Below are 19080 nucleotides of genomic sequence, written 5' to 3'. Positions count from 1 at the left end.
AAGATAGGATTCTGTGTCCAGTTCTGAATGGTCTGGAACTCCTTTACTACCTCAGGCTGGTCTCACTGGGTGTTATTCTGCCTGCCTCTGCCTCTAGAGTTTTGGGATTGAGCCATGGGCTACCATCCATGACTCAAGTAATTACCATCTGAATTTCTAGTCTCTGAAATTTTTCTTTAGGATTATGACTTTTGTATGTGTTCTGTTAAGTTTTTTTTATTCAAGTTATTCTGATGTTTTACATTTTCCTTTCAAAGGATTTTGCTCTTTATATTGGTTCTTTATCAGATATATATAGTAACCAGAATGTATATGTTATATACATATACATTCTGGTTACTATATCTTCCCATTCTTTCCTATTTCCCCCATCTCCATCAATCTTCCCTTCCCTACCTGTTCTTCTTATAGATTTGTCTTTTTGTTTTATAGCATGACCAATTTGATTTAATCGGTGCCATCTCTATGACCACTGGATTAGAAATGACCATTGAATTTTGGTGGGTTTAACCTTGGGTATACTACTGAGGGCAATGAATACATCTTTCACTGAGTCTTAGGATGTCACTCCCATAATGGTCATGCAAGTATTGCATCAGTGAGCATAATGTCCCTGGCAGATGGTATTATATTTTGTATGGCTCAAAGATGGTTCAGACCATTGTTGTCTTTTCTCTCCCTATAGTGGCCTTTAATTTGTATTTTAATAAATAAAGCTTCCCTGAATATCACAAAAGTATTAACAGTCACATTGGCCATCTTTACAGACCAGGCAGCAATGATACACACCTATAATCCCAGTAGCCACAATAACACACACTTTTTATCCCAGTAGCCATGCAAGTTTGTCATAGAAACCAGGTAGTAGTGGTACACACCCTTAATCCCAGAACTAGAGAGGACTATAAAATAGGAAGAGACGGCTTTCAGTCTCAGTCTTATTCTGAGATTTCCTGGAGGCAATATAACTATTTTTGGACTGAGGGCTAAGTAAGAGCCAGTGTCAGACTACTTTGCTTTTCTGGTGTTCAGATTGAACCACAATATCTATTTTTATTAATCGTGCTTCAGCAGCCTTTATCGTATTTCTTGATTTCTCTATATCATACAACCAAGGTTGTTGTTGCTTCAGCATTAGTATCTTCACATTTCTCTTAGGTTGGCAATCATGAAGAATGGCTAGACTCTGTCTTATTTTCTGTGACTCGTTGACCAACAACTCATAAGTGGCTACCCTTTTTCTGGCATTGGGGTTTTATTTAGTAATCCAGATTTCCAAGGTAAAGCCTTCTTCAGACACATAGACTATCTCTCTTACAATTTTGGAAGGTCCTGTTTCATCAAACCAGATTAACCTGGATGGAATCCATATGTTCTAATCCTCTCTGGAAACCGAAGCAGAACCTCTTTTCCAAAGTAGCATATCATTAGACTCAATTTTTGAAGATATTATACTTTTATAATATATATGTTGGTTTAGCTTAGCAGTCCACAGAATCAATTTTTTTTCAGCAGTTCACTTATTAAAGGTCAGGAAATCCAAAGAAAAAGCAATGTTATTCTGTCTTTACATGGCTTATTTTTACTCTATTTTTAATATATACCTTATTATTTTTATTTTTTAATCTATGAATGTCTATACTGTCATTATTCTTTCTTGTCTCTCTTCTAATCCAACACTGTGACACATACAGAGGTCTTTTTGTCTGAATCTGTCTTAGTATGTATCTGTAATCATTATCTGACCAGGAGAATTGTGGTTTTCTGTTTTGTTTTGTTTATGTTTGTTTGTTTCTTATATTCTAAGCTAGCATTTCTAGGACTAAGGCTGTAACTTTGCCTTCTGGCTCCACTCCATCCAATATGGCAGAGGTATGAGAGGTATATTCTGTGAACCGCGTTTATTGACCCAATTCCAGGGATACAGCAGGTCTATGTCATTAGTAAGCAACTTTTAACATGTTACTCACAAAAACCATTTAAGTTCTCCATCGCAGGAACTCTTGAAAGAACCAGAACCATTTGTGCTACCAACACAAACCAGGCAGATTTGGCTGCTAAGGTTAAGTCCAGAAGACTTCTATTAGAGGAGCTTTCCCCCCGCTTACCACTAGCAAACAGAGCCTATCTGAAAATGTGTGGCTTACAAAAAGCTCCAAATGACTCCTGCTTTTGTGGGTCTTGAAGCCTTTTTAAAAAAAGTGGTTATTTTAGTCTTTATGTGGATATTCTCACCAAATGTTTGGGTGCCATAATCAAATGAATTTTAAATTATATTGTAAGGTTTTGATATCTTTGTATTCCTTGCATAAAAATGAACCATAAACACTGCCATTTTACTATTTTATGAAAATTTTTTTACTTAATTGTTCATTAGAAATGGCCAATGTGCTAGGCGAACATACTGGACTTTGTAGGTGTTTTTGGACTATTGTATTTAGATGGAATCTTTTGCCTGATAGGTCATATTCTTTGATTTCAATGTGTGTCTAGACAAGGAGCCAAAAGCCTGAATGCAGATTAAAGCTTGATGAATTTCATGGCTGGACGATTTCTCAGCATCTCTATCTCCCAGGTGTTAGTATTTCTACATTTGTTTGTGAAATATCCTCAGGTGTTTTCAGGGACATCTCTCACTGACAAAACTTAAAAATCTACAACTTTTCTACTTTCTCTAAAACAGCTTAGGTGATCAGCCATCCATACTTGCCACATGATTCAAATGGTAAGGAGACAAAATATACAGGCTTATTTCTCATTTCCAAACACCATATCCAGGTATTAGCTTCTAGCCTCATATTTCTAAGCAGTTATTGGAGCCTCTTGTCTTAGTAGTTGTCTGCCTTTACAAGACTTGCTAGAATTACTGTTTATAGGTCTCAAGTTCTCTCTCACTTGAATAACTTAGTCAAGTGTAACGGCGTAAATGAATGCAGACAGATTGTAAATATATATATATATATATATATATATATATATATATATATATATCCATAGCTTTAATGTAGAAATAGACTTACAGAACCACCGTTCCCGCGGAGACCAGGAAAGCAGAAGAGACAGCTGGAAGTATGCTCGCCAAATTTATAAGCAGACATTAGCCCGAGGCAAACACACCCCGCAAGGGGCGGGACTTATCCCTACATCTCCCCTTTTTGTCTAAATAAGACAGAACCAAACCAAATGCAACTATGTACAATAACAACAAATAATAAATATAACAAACAATATTGAAAACAAAATCTTTGCTAAACATTCTATTTCAAGGAGTCCAAATAATGTAGAGAGTAACTACAATTATATAATCTTCAACTCTGTCAAAGACCTGAGAAGGGAATAAACACTACTCAACAAACGAGATATATCCAAAATGTGCAACAATTGACAGAGACAACTGACTACCTGGGCAATCACCCAAAGTCACATTTGCAACGTTGAGTCAACCAATTTTGGCTAAGGCCTAACATAACTGACATACCATTATTAAAGGCAAGGAACTATTCAAAACTATCTTACCCTGTCTTGGTAGGATATGACAGTCCTGTTTTATCCATTGATGCACGCTCTGTATCTCTGTCAGTGGTTGAGGTATGGGCATTTCTTTGCCCAAAGGTCAGTTCTGCCAAATAGAAAGGCTCCAGATGGAGTGTCTTTGGTGCTCAACATTCTCTCGGGAATAGAGCGGTGTTGCCAGGAACAATTGTGTCTCACTATCACGAAACTCTGAGTTAGATTAAAGGCCATTTTCTACAGCTCTTTGAAGAGGTTGAAGATTATCTATCTATACTGAGTATAATCTCTATATATCTAGAGAACCTGATTAGTCTAATTATAAATGACAAACTTAGATGACTATTTATCTATATAATTCTCAATATCTATCTAACTTATACACAATCATTATATAAGTATCTTAATCAGAGGTAGAAATGTACAGTGCAATATGGTAAATATATACAATATATATATATATCAATACAATATATGTCAATACATAAAAATGTTTTAAACAGACATAGAAACATGCATGCATACAATAGCCAATATAATTTAACTTTGCATCAATATACAAGAATCGATACCAATATATTTGTCTAAGAGCAGTAACTCACAATTATAAATCTATTATCCCATCATTCCCTCTTTTTTTTCATGATGATCCCTGAGCTTATAAAATTCCTCCCCCAACCTCCCAACCCCTAAATTATGTCCCTAAACCCAGGGGTAAACTTTACTGGGAGAGGGGACGTTGTCCTCTAGAATTACTTCCAGCTGTCATGGGGGCGACGTTCTTTCTGGGGGATCCTGTGAAAGTAAAATGATGGTTAAGTTTCAAGATCAATGTCTTTTAAAATTGCAAATAGTCTCTGAGTATTTTGTGGAGGTCTGGCCAGAATGTTGTACAAGATGTGCACCATTTCAGCTAACCAAGTTGGGATCGTCTTGTGCAGCTGGTATCCAAAACAGGTCTTGTAGTAGAGCTATCAGTATCATGACATCATATCAACCAGGTAGGGTTGTTGTTGTGGGGCCCCATCTTCTTCCTGGAAACTTCAAATGTCACTTCAGGAAAAACTCATTGTTCATTGTGAAAAACTTAAACATTAATCATATAGACATATATAGACATACATATATATATTCAATGAAAGGCATGATAGATATATTCAATGAAAAGTATGATAGATATGAAGAAAAGCAAAGATGATTTCTAAACTCATATTTCTTTCTGTCCCATATCATGGCTCTTGACATGAGACAGAAACTCCGGAAACTCTGGGTTTTTCTCTTACTAACAGGCTTGGAATTGGAGAGGGACTGAGCCAGAGTCCAACTTCAAAAACAGCTCTATATATTTATAAAGAAATGTTTAATAAGACATATAAATAAAAATTAATACTTACAAAATGTGTCCATCCATCAGTAATTAAATATTCAGGGTCCCTCAATTTCTTTGAAGATGAGTATTTTCCTGTGGAGATAAGAAAAGAACCCTGCCTCCAACCTATCTGTATTTCTTACCATCAGTATGTTCGCCATCCTTATGAAAGAATTGTTATTTATCTTTTCCAAGTGGCTTCTCTTCTTCAAACCGAACCTTTCTTAATTTTGATGGTATCCACAATTTTTCCTCACCTGTGGAGATAAGAGCAAAACCCCTTCCCCAATGTAGCACATCTCCTGGCTTCCATTGTGAGGTCAGCACATCCTCGAAATAAACTGGTTGATTTAGTTCAGTAGACTTTTCCATTATCCAGTGTCTTTCTGCAGCCGTTGTTCCCTTCTCATTAGCGTTGAGAAAATTCAAGGTTAACAAAGCATTATGTAACCTATTTCTGGGGGTGTTTTCCACCCCTTTCTGTTTGTTCGACATATCCTTTATAGTTCAATTTGATCTTTCTATGACTGCTTGACCTGTAGGATTGTATGGTATACATGTAACATGCTTGATATTATAATAATCAAAAAACCGTTTCATTTTCCTAGAGACATAAGCAGGACCATTGTCTGTTTTTATTTGTGTAGGTATACTCATGATAGCCATGACTTCTAATAAATGAGTGATTACTGAATCAGCTTTTTCTGAACTTAAAGCAGTTACCCACTGAAGGCCTGAATAAGTGTCAATGGTATGATGAACATATTTTAATTTGCCAAATTCTGCAAAGTGGAACACATCCATCTGCCAGATTTCATTCCTTTGGGTGCCCTTTGGATTAGCCCCTGCAGGCAGTGGCATTTGGTTATAGAAAGAGCAAGTAGGGCATTTCTTTACAATCTCCTTAGCTTGTTTCCATGTAATTGAAAATTCTTTCTTCAAACCTTTGCTATTAACATGATGTTTTTTATGAAATTCAGAGGCTTGTAGCACTCTGCCAATCAATAATTGATCAAATTCTGCATTACCTTGTGCTAGAGGACCTGGCAGACCCGTAGGGGATCGGATGTGTGTTATGTACATAGGGCAAAGCCTGTTCCTGATCAAATCTTGAACCTAGAGAAACAATGAGGTTAGTTCTGTATCATCAGGTATAAATTCAGCAGTTTCAATATGTAAAATAACTCTTTCTGCGTATTGTGAATCTGTAACTATATTAATAGGTTCTTTAAAATCCCTTAGCACCATAAGAATGGCATATAATTCCGCCTTCTGGACAGAATTATACAGACTTTGTTCCACCTTATCCAAGTCTTCTGATTTGTAACCTGCCTTCCCTGATTTATTGGCATCAGTATAGAATGTATGGGCTCCAGTTATTGGAGCATCACGGATGATTCGAGGAAGAATCCAAGAAGTTCTCTTTATGAAGTTAAGCCGCTTGCTTTTTGGATAGTTGTTATTAATGTCTCTCAAAAAATCAGCACAAGCTCTTTGCCATGGTTCATTATCTTCCCATAATTTCTTTAGTTCATCAGCAGTGAAAGGCACTATAATTTCTGCTTGGTCTATGCCTGCTAGTTGACGAAGTCTCAGCTTGCCTTTTATAATTAACTCAGAGACTTTTTCCACATAAGTTTTCAGTTTCTTACTTGGTTTATATGGTAAAAAGATCCATTCCAAAATAATATCATCTCTCTGCATTAAAATTCCTGTAGGAGAAATTTTTGATGGTAGTATGACGAGAATACAATCGAGCTCTGGATTCACCCTGTCCACATGTGTCTGTTGTAATTTTTTCTCAATCATTGTCAGTTCCTTTTCTTCTTCAGCTGTTAATTCTCTGGGACTGTTTAAATCTTTATCACCATCCAAGGTTTTGTTCAAATGAATTATTAGATCAGGTGTTATTCCAATAGCTGGTCGTAGACTGGAAATGTCTCCTAACAATCTTTGAAAGTCATTAAGAGTCTGTAGGCGATCTCTCCTAATTTGTGCTTTTTGTGCCTTAATTTTTTACAAAACTATTTTATAACCTAAATAATTAACAGAATCTCTCTTCTGAATCTTTTCAGGAGCGATTTGCAATCCCCATTTAGGTAAAAGCATCTTTATTTCTTCAAACAGTCTGTTCAAGGTATCCATGTTTAAATCAGATAACAAGATGTCGTCCATGTAATGGTATACTATAGATTTGGGAAATTTCTTGCATATTATTTGCAATGGTTGGTTCACAAAATATTGGCACAGGGAGGGGCTATTTAACATACCCTGGGTGAGAACGGTCCAGTGGTACCTCCTCGAAGGTTGAGCATTGTTATAAGTAGGCACTGTGAAGGCAAATTTTTCTCTATCTTCTTTTTGCAAAGGTATAGTGAAAAAACAATCCTTTAAATCAATAACTATGAGAGGCCATCCTTTTGGTAATAAAGAGGGAAAAGGAATTCCAGATTGCAGAGGGCCCATAGGTTGAATAACCTTGTTGATGGCCCTGAGATCTGTTACCATTCTCCATTTACCTGATTTTTTTCTTAACCACAAATACAGGAGAATTCCAAGGGCTGGTAGATTCTTCTATATGTCCAGCATCTAATTGTTCTTGTACCAGCTGTTCTAAAGCCTGTAACTTTTCCTCAGCTAAAGGCCATTGCTTTGTCCATATTGGTTTCTCAGTCAACCATTTTAGAGGCAAGGCTGTTGGTATCTCTGAAGGGACATCAATTGCTTGTTCTTGTACAGCCCGAATGGCCGATTTTCTCCGTTTGTAATATCTTTTAATATTATTCTCAGAACTATAGGCTCTAGAAGTAGCAGGAATGTTAATTTCGGTATTCCATTTTTGTAATAGGTCACGACCCCATAAATTTATTGCGATATTGGCTACATATGGCTTTAATTTTTCTATTTGTCCCTCTGGCCCTATACATTCAACCCATCTCATGCTCTGCCTTACTCGAGATAGGGTTCCAATTCCTAGGAGCTAAACATTTACATTCTGAAGAGGCCAATACGGATGCCAAGATTCTGGGGTAATAATACTTACATCAGCACCTGTGTCCAGCAGGCCAGTAATAAAAATGCCATTTACACACACTCTCAGTTTAGGTCTTTGATCATTTATAGAAGTTTGCCAAAACACACGTAACTTATCTTTCTGATCATTATTGCTTGTAACAGTAGGCATGGGGCTTCCTAATTGTCCTGATGAGGCACGTTCTCTGCAGAAACTGGAAATGACTGAACCATGTTTGCCATGGGGGCCTGTGAGCCCCCCCTCACGTTTCCCGACTGTATCAGGTTGCCTTGTCTATCTCTTGTAGACCTGCATTCATTCGTCCAATGTCTGCCTTTTCCACACTTTTACATAAACCTGAAGGCTGAGTTCTCCTATTTCTGTTATTTCTAGAAGATTCATTATTATTATTATTTCTGAAAGATGCATTATTATTATTATTATTATTATTATTATTATTATTATTATTATTATTATTATTTCTGAAAATCCGTTGTCTAGAATTCCTTTTCATATGACCCATTTTGCCACAATTAAAACATTTGGTATTCTGGTGTCTCCTTTTACCATTGGAAATTGCTTCTTCTACCCATGCTTCAGTGCCATAATCAAATGTATCAACATTGAGTATATGCAAGACCCATTCTTCCAAGGGTGCTGATCTGAGCTTTAAAGGCCCCAAAATCCTTTTGCATTCCACATTTACATTTTCATAAGCCAAAGACTCAATCATTATACGTCTTGCTTCTGGGTCAGATATCCCTATTTGTACAGCCTTAGTTAATCTTTGTAAAAAGTCACTAAAGGGTTCTCTCTGACCCTGTTTAACTCTGACAAATGATTCCATTCTCTGTCCTGGGTCTTGTACCCTGTCCCAAGCCCGTAAGGCTGCTGTAGTACACATGGAGAGTGTGTTTTCATCCAAATTAGCTTGTTCCTCAGGGTCGGAAAAGAGCCCTTCACCTAGAATTTTATCTAGGGAAATGTTAATTCCCTTTGCTTTTTCTTGCTGTTCTAAAAGTCTAGCCTCTTGCCTGAATAAGCATTTCCATTTCAATTGCGGTCCACTCTCAAGTACCGCAGAGCTCAGCTGGAGCCAGTCCGAGGGGTTTGCTCTGCTTGTTGTGGCCCAAGATCTTAGCATCTCTTTAACAAAAGAGGCTTGCATCCAAAAAGTCATGATAGCCTGTTTTATTTCCTTGATATCATTCATGCGGACAGGCTCCCATGTATCCTTCTTGATGACCCTAGGGTTTCTGGAACTAATCACCATCTCTGTTGTTATTACTGGAAAGGCAGGTAGAGCTGTCGGTAGAGCTTTGTGGAAATTGTCCCGGAGAGATTTACCCACAGATGTAGTTAAAATTTGCCTTTCTACCCTTTGCTCTTCTTCATCAAAATTTAGAAATTCCTCAATCTTTTCAATTCTATTCACCATTGCCTTCTGCAATATCTGAATCTCCTGTCCAGAATTATGTTCCAAAGCCTTCATTGAGGATTCTAAAGTATGAAGTTTGTCCGTTAGAGATAACATCTCATATTTGGACATAATTTTTATGGCATAAACCGTGCCTTCTTGTATTGACAATATTTCCATCAATCTGTCATAAGCTTTAGACAAATTCCGATTGTCACATTTAGCAGTTTTGATTCTCTCAGTTAATGTTTCATTTCCTACAGAAAGGGACTGAATCTTATGGTCCAAATCAGCTGTTCCCTCTTCCATAGTAATGAATTTCTCCTTAATATCAGCCACTAATGTTTCAGTTCCTACAGAAAGGGACTGAAGCTTACAATCCAGATCAGCTGTTCCCTCTTCCATAGTAATGAATTTCTCCTTAACATCAGCCAGGAGAACTTCAAACTGATTCTTGAGAAGATTGTTATCAGCCTGGAGAACTTCAAACTGATTCTTGAGAAGATTGTTGTCATTCTCAATTGTTTTTAAGCGTTCAATCTCTGCCTTAAGAATCCTGGATTCGTCTCGTAAAGACTTTATCATATTTCTATTATCAAACCATTTGGTGCCAATGAAAACTACGAATCCCAGAAGGATCCATAGATGTGGGGTGATAGACACATCTTGTAAAATCTCCCACATGGTACAATTTAAAAAACTGTTAAATTCTTGAACAGTAATGTGTTCAGACATTTTATTTATAAAAGAAAATTTTTTTTTACCTGCAATGATCAGTTCCTGCCAGTGGTGGTCTCTGTGTTTTTGGAGCCAGTCCTAGAGCTCTTGTAGACCAGGCTGGCCTCGAACTCACAGAGATCTGCCTGTCTCTGCCTCCCAAGTGCTGGGATTAAAGGCGTCCACTACCACTGCCTGGCCAGCCTCAAACTCACAGAGATCCTCCTGCTCTTGCCTCCCAAGTGCTGGTATCAAAAGCGTGCGCCACCACTGCCCGGTCAAGTCACTTTGTATCAGACCAAATCTGCCGCTGTGGCAGCTTTTGTTGCAAAACCGCAGGTACTTGAGCTTCTGCTAATTCAGGCAGTGGGGTTCTTCTGCAAAACTTAGCCAAGGCAGGCAGAATGGGCCTGTGTGGCCGAGTATGTCTCGGACTCAACACTGGGGCCGGAGTCACGAACTGAAAACAGTACCCGGGAGGGTGCTGTGTTAGCTAGCGGGCTACCAGCTTGATTTGGGGGGCAAAATAGCCCGACCTTGGATCCCAAAATGTAACGGTGTAAACGAATGCAGACAGATTGTAAAAATATATATGTATCTATAGCTTTAATGTAGAAATAGACTTACAGAACCACCCTTCCCGCGGAGACCAGGAAAGCAGAAGCGACAGCTGGGAGCATGCTCGCCAAATTTATAGGCAGACATTAGCCCAAGGCAAACACGCCCCCAAGGGGTGGGACTTATCCCTACAGTCAAGTATTTCTGTGAGTAGAACTCAGTGTTTTATTTGATCCTTGTATAAGTTCTTCATTGTCAGAATCTAAGAGTTTGTATATTTTGTCTTCAGCTCATCTGCCAGAGTAAGTGCTGGAAACTCCACCAATCAGTTTGTCTTATCAATCAATTTAAAAATGCTAAAGACCATAGTTACTGCTTCATAGGTTATTAAGAAGGAATAAAACTGCAGTATAAACTTTGGTCCTCAAACTTCCATATGGAAAACACTATTTCTAATGTCCCATGTCACGGGATTTAAAGCTGATGACTCACATTAATGAAAAATCCACAAATACTGAATATATCACCTACGGTGTCAGTGCATTTGCCTGACTATTTAATTTTGAAAAATATTTATATTTTTACTTGACTTTACTAGAGGAAATTCATAGATAAAGAAAAAAAACAGAACTTAGAACAAATATTTCAAATGTCCCAAGGCCCAATTCTTCATTAACAAATGGAAATAAGCCTTTCGTTATAAAAAACCTTGTTTCATTTATTTAAATGTTTATTAAAGTCCATAGAAATAGAATCTGATTTCTAAAAAAAAAAAGATTATAGTATTGCACTGACTTTGAGGTAAGTAACTTATCTCTTCATGACATCTTTACCAGCACATGTTAACTGATAATTCTGTTATGGAAAATCTATGTCTAATGTTCTTCATGTCTCTGTTGCAGATGCTTCTCATTTGGCATTGGAGAAGGAGCCTCCACCAGTTTAATCAAAAGCATTGCCCGGGTAACAGGTGGCACTGCAGAGTTTATCACAGACAAGGACAGGATGCAGACCAAGGTGAGAGTAGGCAGAGTGTCCAGTGTTGCATGTACAGACTGTGTAGGAAAGGAAGGGAGACTGCTGCAAAGTCACATGATCCATTCTCCTGGAGGACACACTATTATGAGTCTCAGGCCACAGACATAATGAGCTACTTGATACTTTGTTAAAAAGTGTTCCACTCTAATACCTAAAGACTGGCATCAGACAGTAGTAGCTGGAAATCCAGAGAGCAAATAGATAAAGAAGTTGTGACTTTTGTTTTCCAAAGGAGGAAGAAGGTGAAAGCTTTTATGGCTCTGTCTGAGACTAGTCTGTGTTCTCAGCAGATCAGGTAGAAATTCATTATCCATGCAAAAGGCACAAAAGAAAAGACAGGTGTGTTTGTATATGTGTTTGTGTGTGTGTGTGTGTCTGTGTGTGTTTGTGTGTATGTGATAGACTCAAAGGCATAATGAGTTCACATTCAATTATTAGTATACAAAAATGCAAGACATCTCTGATCATATATCTCAGCTAAACTTTCCATGTTGTTCATATCCCTTTTCCAACTCATATTTGAAGAAGTCTCCTTCCTTAACTATTACCCACATTCACACCTGCATTTTACATCTCTCAAGTATAACTTTTCCAGACATATAATCAGAGAGAGAATTGCCTTTTTCTCTTAGCATTGGTGACTAAATAAGTCATACTTTGCATCCTAGGTCCTGATAAATACTCAATGGATGACTGCCATTATTATCTTTCTTGTATATAATTCTGGCTCTTTTCTCCTCCAACAGGCTCTTGGGTCTCTGAAGTTTGCTCTAAACGCATCAGTGGGTGACATTTCTCTGAGCTGGAAATTGCCTCCTGGTCTGTCAGCTACCATGCTTTCACCAGAGCATACTGTCATCTTTAGGGGTCAGAGGTTAATCATCTATGCCCAATTGACTGGGACTCTGCCTGTGAGTTCAAATTTTTGTTCATTCACTTACTTAATGAAACACTGCATCAGCAGTTTAATGGCCACAGATGTTTGTTTGGGATTTCAACAAGATATGTCACTTGCCAGGCACCAATACTCCCATCCTCTCCTTCATGCCCACTATATGTTATCTTGTAGTACATGATTCTTAGTGTAACATTGCCTTGAGTTCAGGAGCTTCCCTAGTGCTCACCGTTTTCCTTGTTTTTCCTTGCCACTCTGGTTCTCCTCTTCCTTGTAGCAAGTGGAGAGCTCAGGAGAAGTGTGCCTCAAGTATACCCTCCAGGGTAGGAGTCTTGAAAACAGGGTGACATTTTCCCTACAACCCAAGGTAAATAACAGGTAAGAATTCAGCTTTGCTTCTCCATCTCCACACTTCCCTACCTCTCCCTTCTCTTCTTTTTCTTTCTCTCACTGATTTGCTTAGGTTTTCTATTGTCGTGAAAGGACAACAACTCTTATAAGGGAAAATATTTAATTGGGACTGACTTATGGTAAAGGGGGTTAGACCATTATTGTCATGTCAAGAAGCAAGGTGGCATGCAGGCTGACATGGTGTTGGAGAAAGAGGTGAGAGTTCAACCTCTTGATCTGAGGCAGTAATAAAAGGAATGCCACACTGAATCAAAATATTGCATAGGCTACATACATGGCCTCAATCATCTGAGACTTTAAAGTCTACCTCCACAATGGCACACTTCCTCCAAGGATACAAATGCAAGAATAAGACCATACCTCCCATTAGGGCCACTTCCTATTGGACAAGCATTCAAACACCTGAGTCCGAGGTGGCCATTCTTATTGAGGTCACCACACTCCCTTTCTTTTTCCTCTGCCATTCTCAGATATTTTTGTCACTGTGCTCTGGTGCTTCCACTAAGCTCTTCGTTTCCTGATTCATTCATCTAAACTCTTTGTCTCCACATTCCTTTTCAGGTGCAATCACTAGCTTTAAAAAGTCTTTGAAACTTCACTTGAAGTTGCTTTTCTTTAATTTTCTCCAGTATTTTCTTTCAGCTTCACCATTCATCGGTTGGCTGCAAAGTCCTTGATTCAGAGGAAGGACTTAGGCTCCCATGAGACTTCAGAAGGAGAAAAGGAGGATGTGGTGAACATCAGCATTCAGTCTGGGGTCCTCAGCTCCTTCACAGCGTTCATTGCCATTAACAAGGAGCTCAATCAGCCAGTGCAGGGGCCTCTGGCTCACAGAGCCAATTTTTGGCCAATGATGCTTCAAGATTTGGCCGTATGTGGATTTGATTATAGTAAGTTTTATCCCAATTTAAACTCTTTTATAATAGTTCTTAAATATCTAAGCCCATAATATAAATGATAAATTTCACAATATAAAACTTTGAATTTAATTGCATTTCTTAAATTTGTTATGTTTTCTTCTTCCTTCCATACCTACAATGTATGACTTACTTGAAATTTTCAAGAGAAGTAGGTTCTGTCTATCTGGGGCAGAGATTTATTACAGATGTACAGAAGATGATCAGGACATACTACGATTCAAGAACATCTATAAACATTGGTTTAACAAATCTTTTATTTTGAATCTAACTTCTGTTCTTGATGTCTAGTCAGTGGCTGAGATGGCATAAGGTAAAGATGTATTTGGTGCCAGTTTCATTATATAAGCCCTAATTAGAGTATTTGGCTTTCCCAATAATTTACAGCAGGTGTCATCAACTTTAAGAATAAATTGCGTTAAGGGATGAATTGATTTCTAAAGTGGGATTTTTCTATAGCTCTGATGATCAGAAGTTGTGGCTAAGATTGAAGACAGTGAAGAGGGAGATTATTTGCTTGATTGAAGTTGAGGTTGATTAAAAGTTAACGTTTGAATGAGGGTGATATATTTGAAAAAAATATAAGAATCAAAGACTTAGAAGGTCATGTCAAAGATTAATTTTATAAAGGAAACCCTAAGTTAAATGACTAGAAATATGTTGCTGTATTTCAAAATAAAATTAAAATTTTTATACAAAAACAATTCTGAATAATACCTTTGACTTGAGGGTATGGGAGATCTGTGTTAGAGCAATAGGTACTGGGTCTGAGGAAGGCAACATCTTTCTTTTAAAAAGCATGGGTGATGAAAATGCTCAAATTTACAAAAGAGCTTAGAGTCCACTGGGGGCCTGTGGCATGACTTTTGTGTACTTTGGTTACTGGCAGGAGGTGATTTTATTACTGATGGTTGAAAGTAGTAGGGACACACAAAAGACAACTCAGGTGTGAGAGAAGGATTTATTTTACGCTTAGACAATTGCCAAGCTAACCTTCTGAACCTGGGTCCTTAGGGTTGAGCTTTGTTTGAAATGGACAGACATAAAATAGCTTTGTGAGACAGTAAAAGATCTTTTCAAATTGAGGATTATCTGGAAGAATCCTTCAGTATTGCAGGTAAGACACAGCTGTGATTGTTCAGCACATGTCAGAAGTTCTAGAAAAGTCAATAGGAAGTAGAATGATCCGATATGTCTCCATATTGGAGAAGGATACACTGTAATGAAACATCATTGTTAGGTGGAAGCTGAAGGGTTCAAGTCTGGAATACTCACATTTTTTAAGTCTTTTCTTGCTGCACAACACAGACTATGATGAGCCTTCGCTGGATACAGTTTCCGACTTTTCAGATGAAGTATTGGATGAGGGTGTGGAATTGTTTCCAGTACCCAAAAATGGTGAGCATATTGAGAGGCCATAAAGACTTACTCTGAGTTTGAGGGAGTTTTTTCCTAGGAACAGTTTTCTCAGCAATGTTTGTTTGTCACAGGTGTTGGATATTATGGCCCTTTAAATCCTTATAAGAGAAAATTAGAATCTGTAGGCATGGTGAAAACATCAGACTCTTACACCAAGAAAGCCAACTTTCAAAACAACAAGAAAGGTAAAATGGCCTCAGATTAAGTCCCTGACTTCTGGCATTCACAAACTAACCTACCATCCTCTTCATCTTGGAGCTTTCTCTGTCTATGGAGTGAATTATTAGAGGCATCAGACAGGAGGTGAGATATGACATTTGCATATATTTGCCAGAAATAATCAAGCTTCATTAATCTATAATACCTTGATACTTTCTAACCTACTGTAATTTACAATTGATACAATACTTGATGCCTCCTAATCTACTGTAACTGAGTGAGCTCTAATTTTTTGAGTCCTCTTACCAATGTCTGCCTACACAGTCCACCTGTCATCAATTCCTGACTCCAGAAGACTCTGCTGCTATTGTCTTCAGTGCCCAGATCAACTAACCACCCATCACAGACTAGTCAGTGGATATCCTGCAGAAGTCTCACTACAATCTCTGATCTCAGAGGACTTTCTTGGTTGGCCTGTGATCACAGGACCTCTATAATTTCCTATGATATCTCTTTCATTTTTTTCACAAAGGTTTTGGAGAAAATTTTGCTATTCAGCTGATTTCACTTCAAAATGCCAATGGCTCCTGGGAGTTGGATGAGGATCTGTCGAAGATCCTGGACACTAGTTTGGAAGATATCACGGCTGCAAACCCTGCCAAGGTGAGATACACAGTGGTATCTGTGTGTGTGTGTGTGTGTGAGATTCATGATGGTAGGATAATGATAGAAATTGAAATGAACAAGGGCCAAGCTAAGAAATAAGAATATAGATAATGCAAATGTGAAATTAATGTGTATCATCTAGAAGGTGAAATTATTTCCATTTAAGCCAGAGTATAAACAACATGAAATTAATAGCTTAGCTGTTGTAAGGTATGATCAGACTCATGGATGTCAAAGGGAAAGAAAATTCTCTTCTGTGTTATCATATTCCCTTAGATATGTTTGTAAAAATATCATTTTATCTTCACACGGTACCAGATAGTTTTTTAAGCACTTAGTATTCTTAATATTAATATACTTATTTTTCCTGATTCTGTTTGTTAAGGCATGTTCTATTTATATGGCTATGTATAAATGAAGAAATAAGTATTAAGAACATGAATACTTTGCACTAGTCATTGCAGAACTAGATTCAATGCTAAAATATCCTGTCTGCAGAGACTCCAATAACAGTACCAGTATTGTTTATTTTAAATGTTCTTAAATAGGTTAAATAAGAAATAAACTTCATTTAGAATTTTAGGTTATCTTTTGGGTCTTCTAATACTATTTGGGAAAAAAATCCTCTTCTATAAAACATTTAACTAATAGTGAAGAAGAAATATTGCTCTGCATTATTAGAATGTGAGACATAATAAAATAAACTTCACGTATTCTTTAGTTATCTACTTGTACTGTATCTTCTAGTTTTGGCTGGCTATATGTATGTGATTCAAATGTTTTAGTTAACAGAAGTATCTATGCTGAAAATGCAAACTTACATAAATACTTAGGGTAAAACTATGAAAATATTTCATCAAAATTGTTTTACATTCACTGCTTGACAAAATGGTAATTCATTTTTAACCTTTAATTTTTAAAAATAAGATTCACTACTAGCTGGAGACATTGGTCACCAGCAAAACATACCTCTAGAAAATAAGAGGTCATGAACTGAATCAAGTAAAAAAAAAAAAAAGAATAGTAAATTTGAGCAAATATCTCATGGTGTTATCTAAATTTCATTTGGAAACTTAAAAATTTAAAATGACAGATCCTCTGATTGGATATAGTTCAGTTAAAAGTAGTACTATTATATATCAAATTGATGACAAAATATGAACCTAAATTTGAACCAACTAAGCTCTAAATGTTAACATGTCTATATTTTGAATGATGATGTTAATGAAGCTAGAATATAATCTATCAACTTTTTATGATATGACAGAAAAAAAATGATGATTTATAGGCAAAATCACAATCCCTTAAATCTCTACTCAGTATATTTAAGTTTTCATGAAGAAAATCTAATAAAAATTATATGGCAGAAAATAGAAGTTAAAAAAAACAAAAAAAAAGAAAATATAAGTCAAGAAATGCTTTTATATTTGGGGGTGTTTGTTTTGCCATGAGTGGACACAAAGAAAAATTAACGAAAAAAACTTTAAAAGAAGTCAAATATAAAATTTCATTACATTGTACAGTCTGATCGTCTGTGTACTGAGTTTCTTGTGGTGTCTTGAAGAATGTGATGATGGTTACATTGAATTGCAACTTCTGTTCTTTTCTACATGGTAATTGAAAGTTGTCCTGAGGCTCCTTCAGGCTGTTTGGTAAAGATGGGCCCAAAATTCCATGGGGCCACATATTAGGGAGTGATGAAGAAGAAGATAATATATCTTTCTGCTTCCTCGCAAGTGGATTGGTGGCCTGCCTAGAACATCACAGAAGGTTCTGTTCATTTTGCAGGATAGGGACCCTTCAATGTGGGCCACAGTACTGGCTGTCCTCTGGCTACACGCCAATGGCAAGGACTTGAAGTGTGAGTGGGAGCTTCTAGAAAGGAAGGCAGTGGCCTGGCTCCATGACAATGCAGGTAGGATACAGGTCCCCCTCTCCTTTTTTTCCAGATGTGTGCCAAGAGCTCTGCCTTTATGTGTAGCAGAGGGTGAATACTAGAGAGTTCACATAGTTGCCACTACCATGTTATCTCAGAACATTGTCTGTTTCCTCATCTAATCCTTCCTTTCCAGGATTAGGATGACATATACTTGGTGGTAGGTACAAGATAAGCAGAGGAAAGGAACATAGATGTGGATATTTAATTGAATAAAACTAGTCCTAGGCATGTAACAAGTACTCCTGGATGTTTATTATGTACTAGTTGTTGTGTTGCTGTGGACAGAATAGACAAAAATAGAATCAGAACAAGAAAAGGTATAGAATTGGCACCTTGCTTGAAGTTAAATCAAGGTCAAAGGGAATAATTGAAGAAGGCTTAAAAAAAAAGAGCCTTCCTCTCCTCCCATGTCCCATAGTTATGACTCTTTTTTTGCCCTCCTCACAGGATCCTTCATCCCCATGCTTGTGCAAGCTGCCAATAGTCTCCTGAAAGTGTCTGTGACTCCTGCTGTCTTTGGCTTTTGAGAATACCATTCATTAAATGAGCATTTCCTATCTACCACCGAGTCCCTGGGTCTTATCTTAACCCTTTTCTTTTTGTCCTAACAATAAACGGTGTGCCCACATTCTTGCTTACCTATTCCAGATCCCATCATTTCTTCAGTGAGAAGTTACTGTTGTCTCCCATCATGTTTTCTTCATTGCAACTTTTATTTTAGTCAAATGCAGAAAAACACTTGAAGGTTTCCAGAGAAATTGCAGTAAAATAAGGGACATGGAATCTCAAGTATGTACTTTAGCATAGATCCTGGGCAATGCTTAATTAAATAATCAACATTTTTGTTATCCACTCTTCTTTGTTCTTACATGATTGTTGAAACCAGAGAGTTATCTTTTCTACACAAAGAAATAGGAATCAGTATAAAAATAGAAAAGCAACATCATTTAAATGCCAGTTCTTATCACAAAGCAACAAAAACTACACATTTCACATTTCAGAACTGCTCAGATATCGAGGATAGATTATTTTTATCTATTTTGCTACATGTC

General features: G+C 37.2%; 1 protein-coding gene across 2 annotated transcripts in view; it reads left to right on the top strand.

The window, feature by feature from the left end:
- Nucleotides 1-18670, top strand: part of LOC142846204 (von Willebrand factor A domain-containing protein 5A-like) — a 30133-nt gene extending 11463 nt beyond the window's left edge. Inside the window, exons 11-19 of one of the 2 annotated variants that reach the window (XM_075966328.1) lie at nucleotides 11487-11601; nucleotides 12369-12533; nucleotides 12795-12895; nucleotides 13571-13818; nucleotides 15154-15243; nucleotides 15336-15449; nucleotides 15956-16086; nucleotides 17878-18004; nucleotides 18476-18670. In XM_075966328.1, coding sequence (XP_075822443.1) covers nucleotides 11487-11601; nucleotides 12369-12533; nucleotides 12795-12895; nucleotides 13571-13818; nucleotides 15154-15243; nucleotides 15336-15449; nucleotides 15956-16086; nucleotides 17878-18004; nucleotides 18476-18555 — 1171 coding nt within the window. In that variant the 3' untranslated portion in view covers nucleotides 18556-18670. The remainder of the gene's footprint in view (nucleotides 1-11486; nucleotides 11602-12368; nucleotides 12534-12794; nucleotides 12896-13570; nucleotides 13819-15153; nucleotides 15244-15335; nucleotides 15450-15955; nucleotides 16087-17877; nucleotides 18005-18475) is intronic. The other variant, XM_075966329.1, reaches the window with a different exon arrangement.
- Nucleotides 18671-19080: the final 410 nt, after the last annotated feature.

This window comes from Microtus pennsylvanicus, chromosome 3 (genome assembly GCF_037038515.1).
Source record: "Microtus pennsylvanicus isolate mMicPen1 chromosome 3, mMicPen1.hap1, whole genome shotgun sequence".
NCBI lineage: Eukaryota > Metazoa > Chordata > Mammalia > Rodentia > Cricetidae > Microtus > Microtus pennsylvanicus.
The sequence above is the reverse complement of the archived record's forward strand: the minus strand, read 5'-3'. Positions and strand labels throughout refer to the sequence as shown.